Source organism: Rhamphochromis sp. 'chilingali' (genome assembly GCF_963969265.1).
Source record: "Rhamphochromis sp. 'chilingali' genome assembly, chromosome: 22".
Taxonomy (NCBI): Eukaryota; Metazoa; Chordata; class Actinopteri; order Cichliformes; family Cichlidae; genus Rhamphochromis; species Rhamphochromis sp. 'chilingali'.
The window spans coordinates 5,588,148-5,613,695 of record NC_137950.1 but is presented as its reverse complement, the minus strand read 5'-3'; the positions used below and the strand labels follow the sequence as shown (position 1 = coordinate 5,613,695).

Genomic DNA, 25,548 nt, shown 5'->3' with positions numbered 1-25,548 from the left:
AGTTTATAATGGGTGTGTATGGGACGGAATGTTGGGGCTAGAGTGAGGCAGCTCAACTGCTAGAGTGAGAGGAGCAAAAAAATTAATCTTAAAATCTTTTTTAAAACTGCTGCTGTGTCCGCAGCGTTTGCTCTACAGGTATGATTTTACCCTCAAAACGTAGCCATGGCTGTCCTCTTTCATCCAATGTGTTTACTATTGTCCTAGGTGTTATGGTTCTTTCATAAATGTCACCAATGCACAGCCTCCTCCCTCCAACTCTTCCATAGACTCTAATGTTAAAATGGCTCAGAAGGTTCGTTTGAAAATCAGAAGAGCATGGTGTTTTTACACTGTCACCACGTCCATATAATAAGCTCCACAGGCATGAAAACTGAGAATTAGGTAGACTAGACATTGCTGTCGCTCACGGTGAAAGAATTTTGTCAATACGACTTTTACTTTTCATTTGGGAGCGATTTGTTTCGGCCTGACTTTTCTGTTCATTTTAAGCAGCAAAAGTGAGGTGCATGTCTGTGTGCGTGTGTATGGAGCCATTGGGTGCGGTCACTATAGCAACCAGGCTCACACCTGCCTGCTTAACGAGCTCTGCCTGCCACTCTGCCAAGATTCATCTTAAACACTTCTCTTTCAACTGCTGCTGTGTCCACAGTGTTAAAGCCATCATTTTACCCTCAAAACGTCGCCATCGTTGTTCTTTTTCCAACATCTTGTCTTTCAAAGCTCAGAGATGTAAACTTTTTAAACTGTGTGGGTCCAAGTGGAGGGATAACATTTGAGTCATTCAGTGATTCAAAGAATATGACCTTTTAATATTCCTTCAGATGTTTTCTTTTTTGTTTTTAGTCTAAATTTCTTTTCTCATTTCTTAGATTTTTCTCATTTACATTTAAAACATTTTCAGCTATTTTCCAACTTCTTCTGTGTGGTTTTCAGCTTTTAGCAGTTCAGCACTTTTTTTTCCGGGTACAAATTTCTGTATTTTTCATCTCATTCAACATTTTTAACTTAAAATTCAGCAATTAATTCATTTCAGTGCATACATTCAGATTCAAGCATTCACACTGCAGTTTCTTCAGAAAATGCACTTTCTAGTTATTATTATTATTATATTTTATTCTGTATTCCGTACGTTTTTTGTAATCCTATAACTTCAAAACCGTTCAACTTAGAAAAACCATTCAAACACCGTTAGATTCCTATTCTTTTGGACAACACTGCTTCTATTTTTCATATTTTTAACATTTATATTCTTAATTTTATTCAACTTTATTCAACAAAAATTTATAATGTATTTCAATGGGGAGACCCTTCAAATCCTCATTCAACTTACTCATTTTTAAACTCTTACTACTTCCACATACATTGACATAGAGCCACCATTCAAACTTTAAAACGAAGACAAGACATTCAACTATTCAACTTGTATTTATCTTTTCAATATCTATTATACTTTTTCTTCAGTTCCAGTTTAAGTTTCATGATGTTTTTTCACCCGTTTCAGAGTTTATAATGGGTGTGTATGGGACGGAATGTTGGGGCTAGAGTGAGGCAGCTCAACTGCTAGAGTGAGAGGAGCAAAAAAATTAATCTTAAAATCTTTTTTAAAACTGCTGCTGTGTCCGCAGCGTTTGCTCTACAGGTATGATTTTACCCTCAAAACGTAGCCATGGCTGTCCTCTTTCATCCAATGTGTTTACTATTGTACTAGGTGTTATGGTTCTTTCATAAATGTCACCAATGCACAGCCTCCTCCCTCCAACTCTTCCATAGACTCTAATGTTAAAATGGCTCAGAAGGTTCGTTTGAAAATCAGAAGAGCATGGTGTCTTTACACTGTCACCACGTCCATATAATAAACTCCACAGGCATGAAAACTGAGAATTCGGTAGACTAGAAGCTGCTGTCGCTCACGGTGAAAGAATTTTGTCAGTACGACATGTACTTTTCATTTGGGAACGATTTGTTTCGGCCTGACTTTTCTGTTCATTTTAAGCAGCAAAAGTGAGGTGCATGTCTGTGTCGTGTGTATGGAGCCATTGGGTGCGGTCACTATAGCAACCAGGCTCACACCTGCCTGCTTAACGAGCTCTGCCTGCCACTCTGCCAAGATTCATCTTAAACACTTCTCTTTCAACTGCTGCTGTGTCCACAGTGTTAAAGCCATCATTTTACCCTCAAAACGTCACCATCGTTGTTCTCTTTCCAACATCTTGTCTTTCAAAGCTCAGACATTTAGACTTTTTAAACTGTGTGGATCCAAGTGGAGGGATCACATTTTAGTCATTCAGTGATTCAAAGAATATGACCTTTTAATATTCTTTCAGATGTTTTCTGACTCTAAATGTTCTTTTCTCATTTCTTAGGTTTTTCTAATTTACAATTAAAACATTTTCAGCTTTTTTCCAACTTCTTCTTCTGTGTAACCTTCAGCTTTTAGCAGTTCAGCACTTTTGTTTTCAGGTTAAATTCGGGTTTGTTTTTTTTTATCTCATTCAAGATTTTTAACTTAAATTCAGTAATTAATTCATTTCAGTGCATACATTCAGATTCAAGCATTCACACTGCAGTTTCTTCAGAAAATGCACTTTCTAGTTGTGTGGATGCTTTAAGCATCCACACTATTGAGTTCCTGTTTCTCTTTATTCTTTATTATTATTATTCTAGTTGCTTCCGTACACTTTTTGGCACTTAACTACTTCCACAATTTTCAGCCGATTTTCACCGTTCAAATTTTAAACTATTCTGCTATTTCTGCTAATTTACGCTACGATTTTTGCTATTTTTAACTATTATACTTTTTAAAATATTCCACTTTTTTCCTTTAATTTGTCCCATTGAAATGAATGGGAAACTTCTGCAATTCTGCTAAAATTTGCTTGTTTTTGAAACTTAACTACTTCCTCATATTTTCACCTAGAACAACCATTCAAACTTTAAAATGTTCATAAATTATTGGGCTATTCAGGTATGATTCAGCTTTTTGAAATATTTTACTGTTTTACTTTTATGCCTCTTAAAGTTTTGAGTTGCAAAATTGTGATTTTTCACAAAATACATGCGTTGTTATGGTTGCTATGCTCTTGGCTTCCAGTGTGTCACTGAAGGTTTTGCAATTTTCACTTCATGTCCGAACAACTTCTTGCTACTTGCTCAATTTTCACTCAACTTCCACAAATTATACATCAAAACGTAGGTATTTTTGCTGGCTTTCAGAAAATGTCACTATCATTGTTGTGGGATTTATAGAATTTTTGCAAATCTCCTCAGACCAACACAAGGTCTCAAAACTCTCCATATAAAGTCAATGGAGAGCTTGTTCAAAATCATCGCTGGATTTCTGTAATGAGAGGCATATTCGAATCGTCATATCTCCTTAACGAAGCGACTTTAAGACATGAGGCTTGTCCCCGAATATCTTCAGACACCCCTGACGCTCACAATTCAAGAATTTCTTTCTCACCTATTACCGTTCTGAAATGAGTTGGACTTGTTTGAGGGTAGGAAATTCGTCCTTCGCTCAGATTTCTTCAGATTTAAAACTCTGGAAATGAACCACTTTTTTCTCTCGTCATAACTTTTTTTTGGATTTCCACAGAGACCTGAAAATTTCCATGACTGTTCACCAAAGCCTGCTGTCTCTTACGGTGAAAGAATGATATCGATACTCCAAATAGATTTCGAGTTACAAAGCGTTGTTTGAGGGCAAGTCAAGGCAGTTTTTGCTTCGCTCTACTCAGTTATGGTGCATTAGAAGTCAAATATCTTTAATAATTCATATTTTAATGATAAATTGTAAACACTGGAAGATTCCCCCATCTCTTCTGAACAAAACGGTGTAAGAATGACCGCTCTAGCCCCTACGGTTTGGAAATTATGGTCATTTGTTTGAGGGGAGTCCTCACTATGAGAAATAGGCTGCAATAATCCTGTGCCTCTCTGTGCTGCGTGTGTAAAAAGAGGCACATGTTTTGGCGGGAAAAAGTACACAGGCTCTCTGATTGGTGGATTCAAATTCAGCAGCTCCCAGGCTGACCTAGAAACTTACTTCTCTCTCCCTGTGCATTTTTTTGCTGATTTTTTCATTTAACAAGTATATTTGAGGGACCCTCAGCATGTTCAGCATTTTTTCAGCTGTCCATTTTGCTTTTCCAATTTTTCTGTTTAACTTATTACTATTGTGCTAAATCATACTGTTTCTGCTATTTTATAAGATTTGTGCTTAATATAGTATTTCTGCTTTTAATAGGATTTGTGCTTAATATAGTATTTCTGCTTTTCATAGAATTTGTGCTTAATATAGTATTTCTGCTTTTTATAGAATTTGTGCTTAATATAGTATTTCTGCTAAATTATAGTATTTCTGCTTTTTATAGTATTTGTGCTAAAACATAGTATTTCTACTAAATGTAGTATTTATGCTTAATCATAGTATTTCTATATATTTCTGCCTGGTCCCCAGGCAGCCAATCCTCTGTGAGGACTTAGACATTCAAATTTTCAAATCAGGGCCTGCACGGTTTCCCAGCCAATCATATATGTGTCCTGAGGCATTCAAATTTGCATATTGGGGCCTTCATGGCTTCTAAGCCAGCCAATCATATCTGAGGGCTGAGGAATTCAAATCCACAAATCAGGGCCTGCACGGCTTCCCAGCCAGCCAATCATATATGTGGCCTCAGGCATTCAAATTTGCATATTGGGGAATTCGTGGCTTCTAAGTCAACAAGTCATCCATGTTGTATATCTCTAAAAATTCACATTTTAATGATAAATTGTTAACACTGGAAGATTCCCCCATCTCTTCTGAACAAAACGGCTTAAGAATGACCGTTCTAGCCCCTACGGTTAGGAAATTATGGTCATTTGTTTGAGGGGAGTCGTCACTATGAGAAATAGACTGCAAAAATCCTGTGCCTCTCTGTGCTGCGTGTGTAAAAAGATGCACCTGTTTTGGCAGGAAAACGTAAACAGCCACTCTGATTGGTGGATTTAAATTCGGCAGCTCTCTCCCTCTGTGTCTGTCTGTGTGTGTGTGTGTGTGTGTGTGTGTGTGTGTGTGTGTGTGTGTGTGTGTGTGTGTGTGTGTGTGTGTGTGTTTAGTGGGAGAGAGAGGACCCTGCCCTTATTTGGCAGCATGTCATTGTAGGATTTAAATTGAATATAGTTAGACTGGTTGACTGGATTAGAGCCTGTGTTTGTGTGTCCCTCTGTGCATTTCTGTTTCAATATGCCTCCATATTTGTAATTTTGTAAGTTATTACTATTCTACTAAATCATAGTATTTCTGGTACTTTTCGGCACTTGTGCTAAATACAGTATTTCTGCTAAATCATACTATTTCTGCTTTTCATAAGATTTGTGCATAATATAGTATTTCTGCTAAATTATAGTATTTATTCTTTTTATAAGATTTGTGCCTAACATAGTATTTCTGCTAAATTATAGTATTTCTGCTTTTTATACTATTTGTGCCTAATATAGTATTTCTGCTTTTTATAGGATTTGTGCCTAATATAGTATTTCTGCTTTTTATAGGATTTGTACCTAATATAGTATTTCTGCTTTTTATACTATTTGTGCCTAATATAGTATTTCTGCTAAATTATAGTATTTCTGCTTTTTATAGTATTTGTGCGAAAACATAGTATTTCTACTAAATGTAGTATTTATGCTTAATCATAGTATTTCTATATATATATCTGCCAGGTCCCCAGGCAGCCAATCCTCTCTGAGGACTGAGACATTCAAATTTTCAAATCAGGGCCTGCACGGCTTCCCAGCCAATCATATATGTGTCCTGAGGCATTCAAATTTGCATATTGGGGCCTTCATGGCTTCTAAGCCAGCCAATCATATCAGGGCTGAGGAATTCAAATCCACAAATCAGGGCCTGCATGGCTTCCCAGCCAGCCAATCATATATGTGGCCTCAGCCATTCAAATTTGCATATTGGGGAATTCGTGGCTTCTAAGTCAATAAGTCATCCATGTCATATATCTCTAAAAATTCATATTTGAATGATAAATTGTCAACACTTGAAGATTCCCCAATCACTTCTGAACAAAACGGTGTAAGAATGACCGCTCTAGCCCCTACAGTTAGGAAATTATGGTCATTTGTTTGAGGGGAGTCCTCACTATGAGAAATAGACTGCAATAATCCTGTGCCTCTCTGTGCTGCGTGTGTAAAAAGATGCACCTGTTTTGGCGGGAAAACGTAAACAGCCACTCTGATTGGTGGATTTAAATTCGGCAGCTCTCTCCCTCTGTGTGTGTGTGTGTGTGTGTGTGTGTGTGTGTGTGTGTGTGTGTGTGTGTGTGTGTGTGTGTTTAGTGGGAGAGAGAGGACCCTGCCCTTATTTGGCAGCATGTCATTGTAGGATTTAAATTGAATATAGTTAGACTGGTTGACTGAATTGGATCTTGTGTGTGTGTCTCTCTGTGCATGTGTGTTTCCTCATGTGTACATATTTGTAATTGTGTGGCTGTCATAAATTTTTTTTCAGATTTTTGTCATTTAACAAGTATATTTGAGGGACCCTCAGCATGTTCAGCATTTTTTCAGCTGTCCATTTTGCTTTTCCAATTTTTCTGTTTAACTTATTACTATTGTGCTAAATCATACTATTTCTGCTATTTTATAAGATTTGTGCTTAATATACTATTTCTGCTTTTATAGGATTTGTGCTTAATATAGTATTTCTGCTTTTTATAAGATTTGTGCTTAATATAGTATTTCTGCTAAATGTAGTATTTATGCTTAATCATATTATTTCTGCTTTTCATAGTATGTGTGCTTAATATAGTATTTCTGCTAAATTTAGTATTTCTGATTAATTATAGTTTTTCTACTAAATCATAGTACAGTATTTCTGCTTTTTATGGGATTTGTGCTAAAACAAAGTATTTCTACTAAATGTAGTATTTATGCTTAATCATACCATTTCTGCTTTTTATAGGATTTGTGCTTAATATAGTATTTCTGCTAAATTATAGTATTTCTGCCAAATTATAATATTTGTGCTAAAACATAGTCTTAATTTAAAATTACAATATTCATAGTTCATCACAGTGTCTCTGGTAAATCACAATATTTCTGCTCTGTTGTACTATTTTTCTAAATCATAGTGTTTCTGTAATGTTTAAGTATTTTTGGCTAAATATATTCTTTCTGTTATCTTATACTATTTCTCCTAAATTCTTGTATTTTTGAGAAGTTATCATGTTTCTGGTAAGTTACAATATTTCTGCTAAATTCTGCTATGCTATTGTATCTCTGCCAAGTATTATGTTTCCTCTAAGATATTGCAGTTCTGCTAAGTTATTCCATTTTAGCAAACTTCTTTTGCTTCTGCAAAGTTTTTACAATTTCTGCAACTTTTCAGCTTTTTCAGCTACTTTTTGCATACAGCTTCAGCTTTAAGCATCCACACTGCATTTTCGCAGGAAATGCAAATTTTTCTAGTTATTATTATATTTTATTCTGTATTCCGTACGTTTTTTGTAATCCTACTCCTTCAAAACCGTTCAACTTAGAAAAACCATTCAAACACCGTTAGATTCCTATTCTTTTGGACAACACTGCTTCTATTTTTCATATTTTTAACATTTATATTTTTAATTTTATTCAACTTTATTCAACAAAAATTTATAATGTATTTCAATGGGGAGACCCTTCAAATCCTCATTCAACTTACTCATTTTTAAACTCTTACTACTTCCACATACATTGACATAGAGCCACCATTCAAACTTTAAAACGAAGACAAGACATTCAACTATTCAACTTGTATTTATCTTTTCAATATCTATTATACTTTTTCTTCAGTTCCAGTTTAAGTTTCATGATGTTTTTTCACCCGTTTCAGAGTTTATAATGGGTGTGTATGGGACGGAATGTTGGGGCTAGAGTGAGGCAGCTCAACTGCTAGAGTGAGAGGAGCAAAAAAATTAATCTTAAAATCTTTTTTAAAACTGCTGCTGTGTCCGCAGCGTTTGCTCTACAGGTATGATTTTACCCTCAAAACGTAGCCATCGCTGTCCTCTTTCATCCAATGTGTTTACTATTGTCCTAGGTGTTAAGGTTCTCTCATAAATGTCATCAATGCACAGCCTCCTCCTTCCAACTCTTCCATAGACTCTAATGTTAAAATGGCTCAGAAGGTTCGTTTGAAAATCAGAAGAGCATGGTGTCTTTCCACTGTCACCACGTCCATATAATAAACTCCACAGACATGAAAACTGAGAATTAGGTAGACTAGACATTGCTGTCGCTCACGGTGAAAGAATTTTGTCAATATGACTTTTACTTTTCATTTGGGAGCGATTTGTTTGGGCCTGACTTTTCTGTTCATTTTAAGCAGCAAAAGTGAGGTGCATGTCTGTGTACGTGTGTATGGAGCCCTTGGGTGCAGTCACTATAGCAACCAGGCTCACACCTGCCTGCTTAACGAGCTCTCTCTCTCACTCTGCCAAGATTCATCTTAAACACTTCTCTTTCAACTGCTGCTGTGTCCACAGTGTTAAAGCCATCATTTTACCCTCAAAACGTCGCCATCGTTGTTCTTTTTCCAACATCTTGTCTTTCAAAGCTCAGAGATGTAAACTTTTTAAACTGTGTGGGTCCAAGTGGAGGGATCACATTTTAGTCATTCAGTGATTCAAAGAATATGACCTTTTAATATTCTTTCAGATGTTTTCTGACTCTAAATGTTCTTTTCTCATTTCTTAGGTTTTTCTAATTTACAATTAAAACATTTTCAGCTTTTTTCCAACTTCTTCTTCTGTGTAACCTTCAGCTTTTAGCAGTTCAGCACCTTTGTTTTCAGGTTAAATTCGTTTTTTTTTTTTGTTGTTTTTTTTAAATCTCATTCAATATTTTTAACTCAAAATTCAGCAATTAATTCATTTCAGTGCATACATTCAGATTCAAGCATTCACACTGCAGTTTCTTCAGAAAATGCACTTTCTAGTTGTATATTTTTATTCTATTTTATTCTACTGTATATAGTATATTATTTTATTCTATTCTGTACAGTTGTGTACTGTATTTATTCTTATTGTATTCTAATTTTTGCGTCATAACTTTTGCACTGTCCACTTCCTGCTGTGACAAAACAAATTTCCCACGTGTGGGACTAATAAAGGTTATCTTATCTTATCTTATCTTATCTTATCTGCCTGTACAGCAGCTAAATCGTCCACTATTCTCACTAGGCAGTACCAAGTGTATGGTACCTGATTATAAATAGTAAGAATGGACCAAACCAGTAAAGACAAAGATTAAAAATGCTGCAATGCAATGCACAGTCTAGTTTTTATTAGGAGCAGTTTTGTTCCGTATTCATAACGCCATGATTATGAACAAATATAGATTTTTGCTGCCTTAAATAACACTAAATACACTCAGGTCTAAAATCTTGCATTATTCAATAAACTGCACCATTCTTCATCATGTGCACAACTTGCAATCAACTTTGACATGAATCTTTACTGTGTAAAAACAGCAGTTTTCAGCCTTTGTAGTACAACAGTTTAATGGGTCACTAATCAATTTCCCTTCTCATGGACGGGAAGCTTATCTGGGAGTCATGCAAGTCCTGCAGATTAGAGCCTTGCAATTGTTAAAACCAGAATTCGCTGAACTACTGGGTCAGCAGCGCTTACAAACAACTGTTCTGCATCAGTCTCCACCGCAGCTCCATACTCCCTGCAGGGTTTGTTTGCTGTGAGCTGCAGCTCCGCTGGTGAGCGGTGCACACTGAAGGTAAGATAAGTACACTGGGAACAACAGGCCTACTATTCCCTTTTTGCTTAGTGGTGCCCTGATCTAACCCCTGCCAGAGCATCCACCCACTGTAAACTCCAAAACAACTCTTAAGACAACAAGACTGGGGGAAGGAGATTCAGACGGGTGAAAAAAGGGCACCAGGCAGAGAAGATGATGGCAGACAAGTAAAAGGTATTTGAGGGCAACGGCATGTTCTCACCTGGCTGGAAGCCTGTAGGATCTTGGAGCGGAAAGGCACAGTGGCACACAGCAAACACAGCAACCAAAAGATGAAGAGGACCCCCGAGGACTGGACCCCGCGTAACCTCTCAAACTGGATCAGAAATGTGGCCAACAGCTGAGAGGGAAGGAAGGGGTGGGGGTGACACACAGAGAGAGGAAAAAGGATTGGGAAGGGGTGAGGGGCAGAGGGAGAGACGGTATTAGATTAGCCATGACAGAATAACTGAGGGCATGTGAGGTAAACCACACACAAACTGGGTCAGTGTTTCAACTTTGGGTTAGATATGCTCCTCGTGGAACCGCAGCACTCAGGGCAGTTTACTTCAGGAGGACCTGTTTTCCTATCTGGCTTTTCAGTCAGCTTCTGCTACATTATTTCTGGTGATGGAGAGGTAAAGACAGACTTTTAAAAAAGACAGTGAGATCAAACTCGTGCTAATTACCAATTTAAGGACCGTCTTTAAATTAAGAGTGAAAGCGTAACTTGCTTTTCATCCTCTGTTAGACTTTTTCAGAGGTGGATCCTTATATCAAACATGCTCAAAATTTAAAATAATAACATCAGAGCTCCACCTACCTACTGTTCAAATCTTCTGTTTTCAAGGGGCAGCTAATCAGAAGAAAGTTGGCTTACAGGGAGAAAAACTAACACAGCTGATTTCAGACAGATGATGAACCCAGAGGCTGCATCAAGTCCCAGTGTAACGTAAATAAGTATTTAAGCTATTAATGAGCAAATGAACTCTGATAGAATCCAATAAGCTGCATGCTCCTTTGAGGATGTCCTCATTCAGGACATTCGGTACACTTACTCATTCTTGTTATCCTACTTTCTAGTCCGCCTACAGGAGTTATGCACAGCCGGTGTCTTTTTAGTGCAGTGGCTACACAGACAGTGAATTGGAAAGTGCATCTGCATCCATACATCTTCTCATTCACCCTTTGATAATGAAATTTTGGATCCTAGTAGACTATTGCACATTTCCAGATGTAAAAAGCATGTTAGGACTGCAATGCTGTCCATACACACAGCCTTTTCTTTTTTTAGCCGATGTGACTCACCTGTGTTTAGCAAGTAATCTTTTCCTTTTTCCTGTCTAAACTTAGTCTGTCAAGCAAATATTGGCAAATATTTATCACAGGATAAAAAAAAGGCACAAAGGTCATAAAGACTCATGAACATCTACACCAAAAAACGTGCTAAAGTTTCAGAGGATGAGCAAAGTCATCATTAAAATGTTCTGCAGCAGTCGATTTCTTTTGTAAGGATTTTTCTGCCTTTATTAAATTCTTTCACCTCAAATCAACAAGGCCAGCTCTTTAAACCTCACAGCTACATTATTTTCACCATTCAGGATTTTTTCCTTTTTAAAGTGCAGACTGAAAACCTCAATGTCTTTGACTGAAAAGATTCTCTCATCTTTTCAGTCCACTTTTTTTCTTTTTCATTTCCTGCTGCTGCGTGATGTTTTTCATTTCAGTGCTTCCTGTCTAATTTTACTTTGGGCAACCATTGCAGTGTGCTTGTCCGACTTTTAGTGGTTCTAAAGGATTTCATCACCTTTTCCACCAGAAAACTTTCTCTAAACAGTAAATTTATGCCAACAATAACAACTGAAGTGATGGAACATTCCACTGCTGTGGAGGGGGAGACGAAATACAATTTTCCTGTCTAAGAGGAACCTGGAAAAAAATACAGTATCACCATTTACACAGTATCTGGCCTCAGGTCTGTAGCACTGGCCTGGTTAATGGATTTGTTTGGAGAAAGGAAAAAAAAAAAAAAAAAAAAGAGTGCATATGACTTTTCTCCTTTTACTGCCTACACATGTTTCTTTTCCAACTATTTATTTATGAGTGACTTATGTATGTATGTATGTATATATATGTATATATTGTACTATTCTTAGTTAGTGTATTGTCTGTCTTGTCTTAATGTTGGTTTAAAATGGAGCACTGTAACAAAAAATAATTTCCCCCAGGGATCAATAAAGTATTCTGATTCTGATTCTGATTTAAGAAACAGAAACTGTTTCAGATTTGTTTTTACGTCCTGGAAAAAAAACTGTTTTGATTTGGAATAAGACATGCGACATTTGAAATTGCAACAACTTCACGATGGTGTAAACTGTTTATCACAAGACTGCCAGCTGTATCCAGTGTGACAAGGACATTTCTGCACATGTGCAGAAATGTGCCAGAGTACCTTCACTTCTGCATCTTGGTTTATTTGGTCCAATCTTAGATAACTGCATCTGAGCACTTATCACACTGATGGATGCATTTTGTTTTTAACAGTTTGGGATTTAAAGAGGTAACATCAACAGTCTAACAGATCATTCATTTACTGGACATTAACAACATTAAACCACATGGGAAAATGTATATTAGCTGAACAATATATATGTTTGACCTTTCATAAACAACAAAATGTATCTTTTAATCAAGCACATGAGTTAGTAAACTAATCAGGTATTGAAAACCCAACTCAATGCCCGCTCCTCCAGTCTGTCTTGATCTGTGGCTCAAATGAAAGCACTACTGGGATACTGATTAGCTCCAAATGAGCTAAAAATTGCACCAAAAACTGCATTTCTTAAAATTGCCTCCAGAGCCTCGCTCAGTCCCATGGACTCCTGTGTTAAAACACCCAACTTTAAAACATTACAACACTCCAAAGCATGTGTTGACCAACCTGCTAATTTCCCTTACTTAACAACTATTTTGGCATCATTGTCTTTTTTTTGTATAACTCACCCATTCATTTGTCAAGGCTTACACAGTTAGGAGTTGTTTTATCTGCAAGTCTGCCAAGTTAGGCAGCTGTAGCTGGTAAGGCTCTTAGAGAGGTTTTAAACGTGTCCGTGGTGTTGATGGTTTTTGGAGCATTTTATTGGCATTATCTGACAAATAGAAAAGGCCACCAACAAAGTTACTGCTGCAGTTAGTGAGTGAAATTCTAGCATGTTATCTAGCACGTCTGACATGATGGCAAAGAGGCTTCAGTGTGGAGTCTAGGATTCATTTCATGGTCTCACGGGCACTGTGCATATCTTTTATCAATATTTTGTGTATTTTTTTGGGTGAATTGTATCAGTTCAGAGAATTTCCATTTGAAGCTGACTGTTTTAATGGCATTTTTACGGCCATCTCTATTCTCTTCTGGTGTGTTGACTCAGGGTAAGATCTAAAACCTGCAGTACACCGGCCCTCAAGGCCTGGAGTTGGACACCCCTCTTGTATTGTGTCTATAGTGTCCATGACTGCAAGTTGAAAAAAGCTGAACCATCAGAAAGTCTAAAGTTTTGCTGCCAAACCCTGTACATTTATGAGTGTGGAATGATGCAACTACAGGGATTTCAAATCAAAGTAGCATATATGAGTGTGAGAAACCCTTTTCTCTTGCATAGTTTCATTTGGTTTTCTTTTTGTTGTTGTTGTTTTACAAAAAACAGGGAAGTCTTTACTGTGGCATTATGTCTTAAATGTATCAATCGGAGAAACATTTCTGCGTTTGTGACCCGTGTCTTTGAAGTACAGCGATACAGGAATGTTTCCCCACTTCTTGTTACTTCAGGAAATCAAACAATAAATAGCTGAAATACTGATCCTTTGGATTTCCTGACAAAGACCAAATAATTTAGCTTTGGCCCACGGACAGACATAAGCAGGAAATGGACACAGAATTACACAGTGATTGCTACGTTTTCCTCTTTTGTTTTATTATTCTAGACCATAACTGCACTTAAGATGATTTAAAAAAAAGTTTGAGGCCTCCCGCTCCTTAAGCTCTGAGTCACATTGTTTGTCTATACAGGCTCCTCCACATCTCTGTGGACGTTTCTGTTTACACAAAACTCACTTATTTTGTTGTGCTTCATAGCCGAGTTACACTTGCTTAGAAGAAGCTAAGAGAAAGGATTTCAGCCTTTCACCCACACGCAGTATTTGAGTGTGTGCATGTGAACATGAACAAAGATTCGGATCACACATTAACTGGCCACAGCTGGTTATGGATGTGTAATGTCAGCTTCGATTTTCTGTTACAGTCATGTAAAAACACCTCTGGAGCACTGAAGGCAAGCTAACTGCCCATGTTGCTATTTCACTTTATCCATCACACGAACAGCTGCTGTCATTTTGGCAAGCCAGTCTCCGTGACTCTTATCTTTTATCACTCAGATATTAATCTCTTGTATATGTGGCCTACATCAGCCTGTATTTGAATATGCAAAAAAACATTTGTATAATTCTTAAAAAAACAAAAAAAAACAAATATATATATATATATATATATATATATATATAAAACATGATCCTCACCATGGTCATGCCAAGCACGAGTGGGGTTACATAGTAGATGGGCGGCTGATTGCCCTCGTGCAATGTGTAGAAAAGATCTATCCAGCACACAATCCACAGCAAAAAGCCAAATGCCTGAGAGCAAACCGAGAGACGAAGGGAGAGAAAACAAACATTGAATTATATAAAAACAAAGAAATAAGACACAGAAGTCAAAGCCATCAAAATATGAGGAGATTTCTGGCCAGTCTTGTGCTTGGTTTAGTTCGTTAGTTAGTTTGTAATATATTTATTTATACTTCAAGTTCTAGACGCTCTCTGCTGGTCGAGTTAATGTGATGATATATGATAACATGTATGATAACCTGAAAATCATTTAACCATCTAAAACAGAGAAACAAAGTACTCGGTTACTAAAATTGATATACTCTAGTGCAACCTTAGTTTGCAGGACGTTACTAGAAATCAAACACATAAAAGAGGCTTTAAAAACTGCATTCATAGAACATGAAATGCTCCTCTTTGTACTGCGGTTATACCATATATGAGAAACAGATTACATATTATTCAGTAATTATTTAAATAAATGAACACAATGTACAATTTATAGACACTAAACGTGAATATATGAAAGATAAATGTTGAATCTAACATGGTTCAGTATTGGACCCTCGGGTTTTTATTTTATAGACATGAATATACGAATTATCTTGCAAAATCTCACATATTGCAGTACCTCCCAACTAGTTTTAAACACAATAATGTGTACTATGTGACATTACCATACACTGAACTATAATAAACTAAAGTGATGAGTGTATGAAATGCTCTCTCACCGTCTTGAACCTGTTCAAAAGTGACATCATGATGTATCCTTTCTTGTTCTTCTTGAGACAGAAGATGTAGATTGGGCTGACAGCCCACAGATAGATGCACTGCACCCATGAGAGAACAGAGAGCTGAAAACACTCTGGGAGGTCAGGCCAACTGGAATTAAATGTCCGGTTGGATACCTGTGGACACAAGAAAACAGCGGTTTAGTTTACATGCCTACATCTCACTGAAAGACCCACAAAGCTAACACCTTGTCTAAACTGCACAAGCTGGAATCCCACCTCCACAACCTACAGAATTTAATCACACCAACTGGTTTCCTTAAGTTAAAACTCTTAGTAAACATCTTGTGAACATCTGCTCATTGCTACAAATTGGGGGGCAGGAAAACATGATGTGCTGGCCTGCAATAATATTAAATCTATAACTTCAAAGGTGACCAGTTGGTTAGCTACCCAGTGGAAGAAAGTTTTGTGTCTTTGTTTGTTTTATATCTGATGTTTGGATTTAAACTACACATATATATATCCAGTGAAAGTAACCTGGCATTGTGTTAATCACTTTCCTTAATAATCAAACTCAAATTCAATCAGTATGAGGATAAATGTCAGGATAATTTGGGGCTTTTAATAATTTCTTTGAACTGGATATTTAAAAACTTCAAATTACCATAATATTCACGATCATAATGGGTATATGGGCAAACTGCATTCAATACAGTTTTATTTATCTAACGCCAACAGGACTTTATTTTGTAAGGTAAATGTGCATTAATACTGTGGATAATGTTCACCTTGTCATTTTGACTTTTCATCCAACATTTTTTACTTTAAGATTAAAGCCTATCGGCCAATAATATCTGCCGATTGATAAATCAGTCCGCGTCTATTTGAGATGAGCCGACACTGGTCCACAAACTGCACTGACGGGAAAGCAGAGTGCAGTCCACCTGCATTAGTAGCAATGGAGGTTAAGAAACATGTACAAAGTGTGCACCACTTCGGATAATGTGTAAATATTAAAACCTTTAGCATGACGTGTCAAAGACAGATGGCTCGTTTACTTGCAGCTGAAGAACAATATCTGATTAGCCCAGAGGACAGAGGAGAACGCCAAGTAAACATTCGCAGATACGCAACTCTGACAATGCAGTTATGGTGCTCCCACACGGCTGAAGGCCCACCCACAGATCGAACCAAGATAAACACAGCTGCCAGCATCTAACCACTCTTCATACCTTGCCACGCCCATCTGCATGGCTAAGTGTGTGCTTGCGCATGTGTGTGTGGCTGTAGAATGTCCCTCTCCACTTCAGATAGTCTTAACATTGCTCAAGAGCGAGCAGTGAAACCAGTGGTTCTGCTAATCTTCTTAAAGATTTCCCAGACCGTGAACGTGAGCCTTATAAACTTGTTATTTTTAAACCTAAATTCATGAACTTCTCCCAGTGTGTGTTTGCAGTTTTTACCACAAAAAAATGTATGCACTTTAGCTCCAATAATGACAGGAAACTAAAAGAATTCTCAGACCGTGAATGTACTGTTTATCAGCAGGGTTTCTCCATTTCACAGTCCAAACAGAAATGAATTTTCTGACTCACAGGATGTTAAAGTCCACAAGCCAAAACAATAAGCTGTATTTTACCATCAGATACACATTTACTTCAGTACATTGTCATAGAGATAATAATCTATTATGTTTAACATCAACTTTAGGAAGAAGCTGCAGCAAAACTTCAGCAAAATTATTTTACTCAGTGTAGCTCAGTGAGTGAGCAGATGATCATATGCTACCATCGTGGCTCAAGAGTTGGCAGTTCGCCTTGTAATCGGAAGGTTGCCGGTTTGAGCCCCGGCTCCGACAGTCTCGGTCGTTGTGTCCTTGGGCAAGACACTTCACCCGTTGCCTACTGGTGTTGGTCAGAGGGCCCAGTGGCGCCAGTGTCCGGCAGCCTCGCCTCTGTCAGTGCGCCCCAGGGCAGCTGTGGCTACAGTGTAGCTGCTATCACCAGTGTGTGAATGGGTGGATGACTGAATGTAGTGTAAAGTGCAATACAAATACTGGCCATTTACCATATGCTGTATGATGGGACAGCAGTATTCCCCACTTTCCTGCCTAGATACACAGTCTCTATCCATAAAAGGCCAAAAGAATAATCTTAAAAATAAAAAATATTTCACTCAGTGGTTAATCAATATAAACCTGAAAACAAACTATTCTAAATCATGCAGGCCTACAGACAGGTCAGTGACCCGCTGTAACTGCCAGTCTTTTAGGAAAAATCCAATTCCAACCAACTGGCAAGTGGTTGCAGCTTCCGAGCTCTTACTAGATGAAATTGGTTGTAAGAAGGCATGTGTTGGTGCATTAAAGACCACCCTGCAAATGCATTGGTTGCTGCACACAGTCCTTTCTACTGAAAAAACATGTTTCAAAAGGTGCAGCTTTTACTTTGAAGGTAAACGTACTCCATTTCAGGTCAGCATCACATTTTTTCCTAGTTTCACAACCGCTCTGTGGTTAGTTAGCAAATGTTTGCAAACAATCATCTTCTATGCAAGCTAACCCTAACCCTAACCTAGGTTAGGTAATCTGCTAGCAATCACAAGGAGAATTTCTGTGGAGCAACTCTGTTGTCACTGATATCACCCAGCGACAGACAGCAACCTGTAGTAACCACTTGCAAACTGCAGGGGGAAATACACTTTCTTCCATAGTGAGTTGACGTTGCCAAGGAATCCCCAACTAGTCTCTCGGTCTGGGTCCAAAGAATCCAAAGTTCCAGATTTGCTGAAGATTTATCAAAATGTTAATACTACGAAAAGGAATCTGTTTGGGATTGTTTTGGTTTTAAACTGCTCAATGAAGCATTTAGATAAAAGGACACCTTGGTGCTCCTACAAGGACAAACAGATAGAGGGAACATGCTGTTAAATGCTCAGTATGCACAACCTGAACCCTGCAAATAAAGCTCGGACAGTCTCGGTCGTTGTGTCCTTGGGCAAGACACTTCACCAACAGCCTACTGGTGATGGCCAGAAGGGCCGATGGCGCAATATGGCAGCCTCGCTTCTGTCAGTCTGCCCAAGGGCAGCTGTGGCTACAACTGTAGCTTGCCTCCACCAGTGTATGAATGTGAGTGTGAATGAATAGTGGTATTGTAAAGCGCTTTGAGGGGTCCCAAAAAGCGCTATATAAATGCAATCCATCATTATTTTTATTATTATTAACAAAGAACACTGGGTGCTAATGGCATTATATCAGCTTCAATAGTTTGGACTGGTGTAACCAGTCCAAGCTCTTAACCCTGTATAACATACAAGTTGTCATTTTTAACTTCACTTTTTATGAAAATAACACAGGGAAGTGAAAGTGTGGCATGCTAATTAGTGAGAAGTGTCAACAGGTGGCTGTTGTCACCTGTGGATACAACTGTGTTAGCGCCCGTTTCCATTTAAGCTAACCATCTCCTGTCTGGACTAATACATTTATCACACAGGCATGAGAACAGCACCAATCTTCTTCTCTGGTTCTCTGGAACAAACAACTTTTTTTTTTTTAAATGATCCATTCAGGTTTACCTGACACATGGAGGACTACTGCAAGCAGATGTTACTTTTCACCTAAATGAAGTAGTGACTTCTGCATGCTTTGCATTGCAAATGTGCGCATGACACAGCAACTAATAGGTCCTCCTCTCCATTTCTCCTTTCTTCAGGTCAACCTGAGCAGCAGGACAACATATTATTTGTGTTCAGATTGTAGTATGTAAAACACTGCTGGTGTAAAAGTGTAAAAGTGGTGTAACTGTAAAAGCTTAAAATATTACAACTCTGTGTGTCAACTGATATTGATTAAGGAAAAACAAGTTAACAAAATGTGTTTTAGAAGCCTTAAGAAACACCAGAGGCTTCTATCAAGCAGGAGATTAATGAAAGGGAAGAGACAAGCTACTTTCAACACTGCAGCTGCTACTAAAGGCAGACTACCGGTACTAGACTTCATTCTGTTTCACAGACTTTCAAGGTCGTTGTCTTCGCACTAAAGACCTGAATGCTGAGACTTTAACAAAAGGCGAGATGTAAAGGTTCAGAGAGCAGGAGGATTTCTTTTCACAAGACTGAGATAAAATATTAGTAGAAGCAGAAGCAGACCGGAGTGTTAAACTGCAAGCCAGATAATTTTCTCCCTTATGAGTCTCATCATGTGGTAATACCGATCACACTGAGCGATAAGAGCCAGGAAAGATTCAATAGCGGCATTTGACTTAAACATCCTGGTACATCGGCTTCATGGTAATCAAATCAATCTGATTTATACAGAAGCTGCTCTCTCGACTCATCAGGAAACGTGTTATCTTTGACTAAAACCACAAAGAAGAAAATTGTGTCACTCTGCATGTCAATCACGCTCGTTAATCAGAAGTCATTAGCTATGAGAATATCCTGCTTAATTCTATTTTCTTAATCTTAGAATTACTAAATCTGATTTAGTGATCAGTTTGACCCAAAACAAGTGGATGAGACCATAAACCAGGGGTCTCTGGCTTAAATGAGCTGTGGGCCACTGCTGGCACTGTCATCTCATTTCAGGGAACTTTGCTGTTCAAGTAGTACAAAAAACTAAACAAAGAAAACACACACAGAAAATTTAGTGTTTTGTTTGTTTTTGAAATTTCAAATATTGTCTACGAAGACAAAACTGCAAATGCAAACACAATTTTCCCCTCACTCTTAACCAACTGAAGCCTTTTATTGAACTACCAAATAAACAAATTGGTCCTCTGTTTCTGGCCACACACGTGGCCGCACTTCTGCTATAAATTTGTTCGTATTTACCAAAGTAAGAATGCAGACTTAAGTGTACACATTAGTTTCTCACTGATAGTGAAAGCTGTTTTCTCTACAAAGAACTGAACTAACACAGCCAATCCCTCCACATGTCTGTGCTCCCCACATGCTTGTTGCCTCCATATTAAATATTTTGTTGCTTTTTAAAGAACTTATTTTAACATTGCACTCAACAACGAACAAATCCTTCCTAAAAAGACAAAAAAAGAAAAGTAACTTCAAAGGCCAAATTGCATTTTATTTCTTCAGGTCAATGTATCAGCTCAAGTAGGGGTGACGTGGGCCGCAAGTTTGGCCGCTGCCATAAACTGATCAACAACATCAGAAGACACTGCAACAAGTAACAAGATCCTGGTGGCCATTAAAAAGAATGCAGCTTTAAGGCACTTCACGCTGGCTTTCTTTCTAACACTAGTATAGAACAGACTGAATAAGACAGTATTCATGCCATATTAACATGAACAAATAAACAAAGTAAAATCACTAAACCACAATGACAAACATTCTAATTAAAAGGTCTTTTAACAAAAATTTTAGCCCCCTCTCGTCTTTTTTTCTTGAACTTTTGATGTTGTAAAATCAAAACACCCTGTGAATCCAAATAAATCATTTGCAGAATATCAGAAAGTGAAAAGCTTTATATCTGAAATTATGGAGCAATATAAAAGATCACTTTATCACCTGAGCTTCAAGTACTACCACTTTCAAATACAACGAGCAATGCAGCTTACAGTAGTACAAAATCTCTACTGTACATGCTGGCAGTCAGAGCTGCTCTTTCCTCGCTGAGACTCGCTGTCTAATTTGTTTAGACTTGTTGCAACGTGTGCTTTTAAGATGACTCAGTATGGTGACACAGTCATTCTATTGCATACCCCCATCTGCCCCCCAACCTTTCAGTGATTTAATGAGACAAGCACATGTCAGCAACCTCAAAACTGAAAATCTCAGCACTGTGACTTAAATATCCAAGTCACAAAATCACTGAAGTGAAGCTTTTCGATACATTTCACATCACTAAATGATTAAGGCCTTTGCTAAAATACTTGACTGTCGCCATGTCAAAATCAATTTTACTGTCAAAACTTGAGGTGATTTATAAATGGTTTATATTGCAACTGAGACTAAAATGAAAAATGAAAAGATTTCAAATGAACATCACTTGAAGTGACACTAAAAATAGCCACTGTTGGTAAAATATAGATTGACAGTAAATTAAACTGTTAGCTGTAAACTGATAACAGAAGTGGGAAAAGCACACACGAGTGCCTCTTCTAGCAGAATCAGATACTTGCATTAAAAAAAACATTCAGCTAAAAGTTTGAAACTACCGATTCAACTTCTTCACTCAAGTTAAACTGAAAAGCTTATTTTTGCCAAACTAATTAAATCTCATGTCATAATCGAATAGTATCAATACAAGGAATAACAATTTTATGCATAATTTTTACATCTAATCCACTTAGTTTGACCAGAGAAAATCCGCTCTATTTGCTTCTGACTACACTGTAGGAGGGTGAGTGGTTAAAGTGAGATTTGGCAGGTGTGCACCACTACCACCAATCTGAAGGTGTGAAAAATGAGTGGTGGTGCAGCATGGGGTCACAACGATAATGATTTCTATTGTGAGAAGCAGCTTTTCTGCACAGGTTGTGATCAGCTGATCGGCGTTGCTGCTCTTTGTGGATTTCATCATTAGAACTTATGTTACACAAGCCATCATGTCAAATTTCCCATCCCGAGTAAGTATAAAGCTACTGTGTGTTCAGTCAGTGAATCGACATCATCAGCTTAACTGAACATGAGCGCTGTAGAATCATGAACACAACCTATGGATAGTTTGGCTCTTACCAAACTACTTTAATCCCCGATTTATAAATCATACACACGTTACATACTACATTCTGACTTTGTGATCATTAACACAAACTCTAATTTTGTAATAAAGCTTTTATTGTTGATTAGCAAACTTAACCTCATTCTCATGATGTCTAATATTACAGGATCTTAAACTTACCTTGAAGTTAGTTTTATCTATTGTAACTTTTCACCAAAAGTGAGTTAACTGCCATTACTTTACTAAAGCGAAATACATACTTAAAAAATAGAATTCCGTTACTATTTAATTTTCTGTAACCATTTACGATCTAATAGTTTTTTGTTTTCTTTTAATTAACGCTCATTCAGGTGTCCAGAGATTTAATATCAAAGGTTTGTAGGACCTTTGATCAACACATCAACTGAAGATAAACTCAAGCAAATAGCAAAATGAATATGGAAAAAAAAGAAAAGAAAAAGCAGGACACAGACCACCATCTCTAGATTTGGAGTCTTGTGATTTTTCCACTAGCATCCCACCTGCCTTTTTGAATACTTAAAAACATAAGAACAGCTATAAATATTATTTAGGTAAAGTATTTGTTCTTTAAAATAATCCACTGAAACAGTCAAAACTACTAACTAAAGCTAAATGAGCTATCAGTTCACCATTTAATAATGACGATGGTGATTATAAAGTGCTATCACTGAGCTGTTAAGGCAGTTTATTCAATAAAACACTGTTCTAAGAGTGGAATGCTGAACAGCTTAAGAAGTAATGGAGCAGAGCCACAGGTGGCGTCTAATTTTTTTAATTCATCCTTTTTAATCCTGGTGCTTACAGTTGTTATGCTAGTAGCAAATAACTGAATATGCCTACTTCCTAACACCACATTCCCAGATGTTTTTCCATTTTCCCCATGTGTATTTTTTTAACCAATGACATCATTTGAACACATTTATGAAAGTGGTGAATCTCAAGCTTATTCAACATTTACTATGTACATGCAGTGTTTTGGTTTATGGTTTAGTGTTCATTTGATTTTCAGAAGCATAAAATTATCAACAAGCCTGATCAGGTAACTTACAGTGATACACAGAATACAATTATCTACGGCAAAAAAAGGATCAAGCATCTGGCACGCTCGTCTTCTAAGTACCTGTAGCGACATGCCCAAAGCAATGCAATCATATGATTTGTTTTGGCACAATCTAACTTTCTTACACAACCACATGCGCTTAAGATCCAGCCTTTAATTTTACAATGAATTTTAATCCTTATTAGACTGCTTTTTATCAGCAAAGTGGTGCATGCTCATCTCCTTATGGAAATCTTGGACATCTGTACCTGTAAAACTGTCGTTTGCATAGCTTAGCATAAAGACTGGACTTAAGGAAATAGAAAGCCTGGCTTATTTCAGTTTAGTTTTCATACTGTATGAGTATGAAAAAAATGAGTTACCAAATGGTAACCGGTGAGTTTTAAATGCATTAGGCCCATTTTGATGTGGTGGTAATTCTGATCAAGCACTTTGCATGTTTTCCTGTGGTTATGAAACTGCACTTCAGATGTGTATGAACACAGCTTGGTACACTTTGCCTTGGGGAGACAAAATTGCACTCTGTGCAGCAAATGCATTAGGCCTGTTTTACTAACCTCATTTTGTTGCTAATGACTGTAAATATAATGTTGTGGCTCTGGTTTCATACTTTAATTACATGTGGTTTAATACAATACACCAGGGTACTGAAAGCCATAGCAAGGGAATTACTCGGTACTGAGACACTGCAACTGTTGTGCAGGGGAATTGTATTAACTTGTACTTGTACTTGAATTACCATCAACCAACACAGTTTAGTCAGGCTTATGCTTTCTAGTGTATCTAGAGGTTTGAGAAAATCAACAGGCCATCTCCATCTGTTCTCTGTTACACTGAAAAGCTGTCCAGCGGTATGAATGGGAGGCTGACGACAGTAAAGACTGCAGGGGGACAGGAACTGCTGCTGGCTGTGTTTGCTTACACCGACGCATGGAAAACATTAGCATTTTACCCATGGATCTTTGGTCTGTATAGTGGGCATTGCTGAAATAACTTAAATGCAGACTACAGTATAGATTTTCATATTTGGAGCAGATAAAAGATGATACTTTACAGATGTGTTGCGTAACTTGGGGGGCAAAGGGCCTTAAAGAAGATACAGCAAACCGTAGAGGAAAGATAAATCGGACCAGCCGGCTGAGAGAAAACTGAAAACATGAAGAACTCTGAGCGGCAGAAAGACTGCTGTTACACTTTAAACCCACAACGTTATGGGTTCACGCAGAGAACCACATTTATTAAAACATGGTATCATGAGCCTGTAACCTCCCTTACTCATTCAGAGCTGTTAACCAAGACTTGTCACAACTGTGTCGATTACCAGCTTTTGCTGACTTAGCAGTCTCTCGGTTCAGGAAGTAGACACTGCATCGGGGGAATTTTTCCTAGGGCATCATTACTTCTCCATGCCAGAGTGGACAGATATAAACTGACATTAAAATACCGGAATTCATAATACACATGTAACTACATTTTTTTTCCTACAACAAAAAAGCAGAATTTGTTTTTAAGGAATTTAAAAAAAAAAATCAGACTTCAAATAGCAACAAGCAACTTCCACTCCATTGGGCACCACTGTCACAAAGTTTAGATCAATTTCTATTGTACAGCAACTACTTGAGGAGGGATGATTAGTTTGGAGCAAATCGACTAAGGATAACATATTTCCTCAGACTAATCCAAAAGTAAAAAGGCACAAATGTGCTGTCACATAGACTTTGGCAATAGAGCTAGGAGGCCCTCATGTGTTACCACAGGGCTACGTCCATCCAACCATCCAACCTCTACCGCTTGTCTGGGTCCATGTCACTGGGACAGCAGTCTAAACAGATGCCCAGACCTCTCTCCTTGGCCATCTCCACCAGCCCTTCCAGGTAAAGGTGTTCCCAAGCTTGCCGAGAGATGCAATTTCTCCACTGTGTCTGCCCCGTCTCCCAATTGGGACATGCCTAAAACACCTCAACAAGGAGGAGTAGTAGCTCCACTCTCAGCCTCTCCTGAATGACCGAGTGCTTCACGCTATCTTTAAAGGAGAGGCCACCCACTCTTTAAAGAGTGGGCGATCTCATACAATAAACCAACAGATTCACTTTCACCCTCACCACAATCTGTCAATCTCCCAGTCCACTGTGGCTGAGATACTTGAACTCTTTCATCCTGAGGCTTCCTAACCTGGAGCAGGCACACCAACATCAACAACAAGCTATGAGGTAAAACAAAAGTCTTTCTTTTGTCTGTGCAATTGGTGGCAGACAGATCTGCACAGCAGACCTGAAGGGATTGCAGGCTGATCTAAAGATTGCAGTTATAAGGTGATTAAATATTAATAGGATGTCATTTTAAACTGTTGGTTACTACTGTTAAGATGGTCAGCTGCTATATAGCTATAAAAGGCTGCCAAATGAGATGGAGGATAGAAAGCATAAAGGCCAATACTTTACTTTTATGGATAATGAAGAATAAATAATGTAAAAATGAATGAAGAACAAATGTGCACAGTAAGTTTCTTGTCAAGACACACTGAATGCACTAAGCACATCTGCAGACTCATCACCTCATCAGTACTCTCACTTCCCTGCAGCGTGTGACAAGGGTTTAAAAGCTCAAAAACCGCTACGCATTCGATGTCT

General features: G+C 37.8%; 1 protein-coding gene across 2 annotated transcripts in view; it reads right to left on the bottom strand.

Annotated features, from left to right (window-relative positions):
* The window catches only part of abcc3 (ATP-binding cassette, sub-family C (CFTR/MRP), member 3), a 68,027-nt gene that overhangs the window by 34,770 nt on the left and 7,709 nt on the right, over positions 1-25,548 (bottom strand). For both annotated transcript variants that reach the window (XM_080873119.1, XM_080873118.1), the window contains exons 2-4: positions 15,153-15,329; positions 14,338-14,451; positions 9,992-10,129 (exon numbers count right to left, since the gene is read on the bottom strand). In XM_080873119.1, coding sequence (XP_080729245.1) covers positions 9,992-10,129; positions 14,338-14,451; positions 15,153-15,329 — 429 coding nt within the window. The remainder of the gene's footprint in view (positions 1-9,991; positions 10,130-14,337; positions 14,452-15,152; positions 15,330-25,548) is intronic.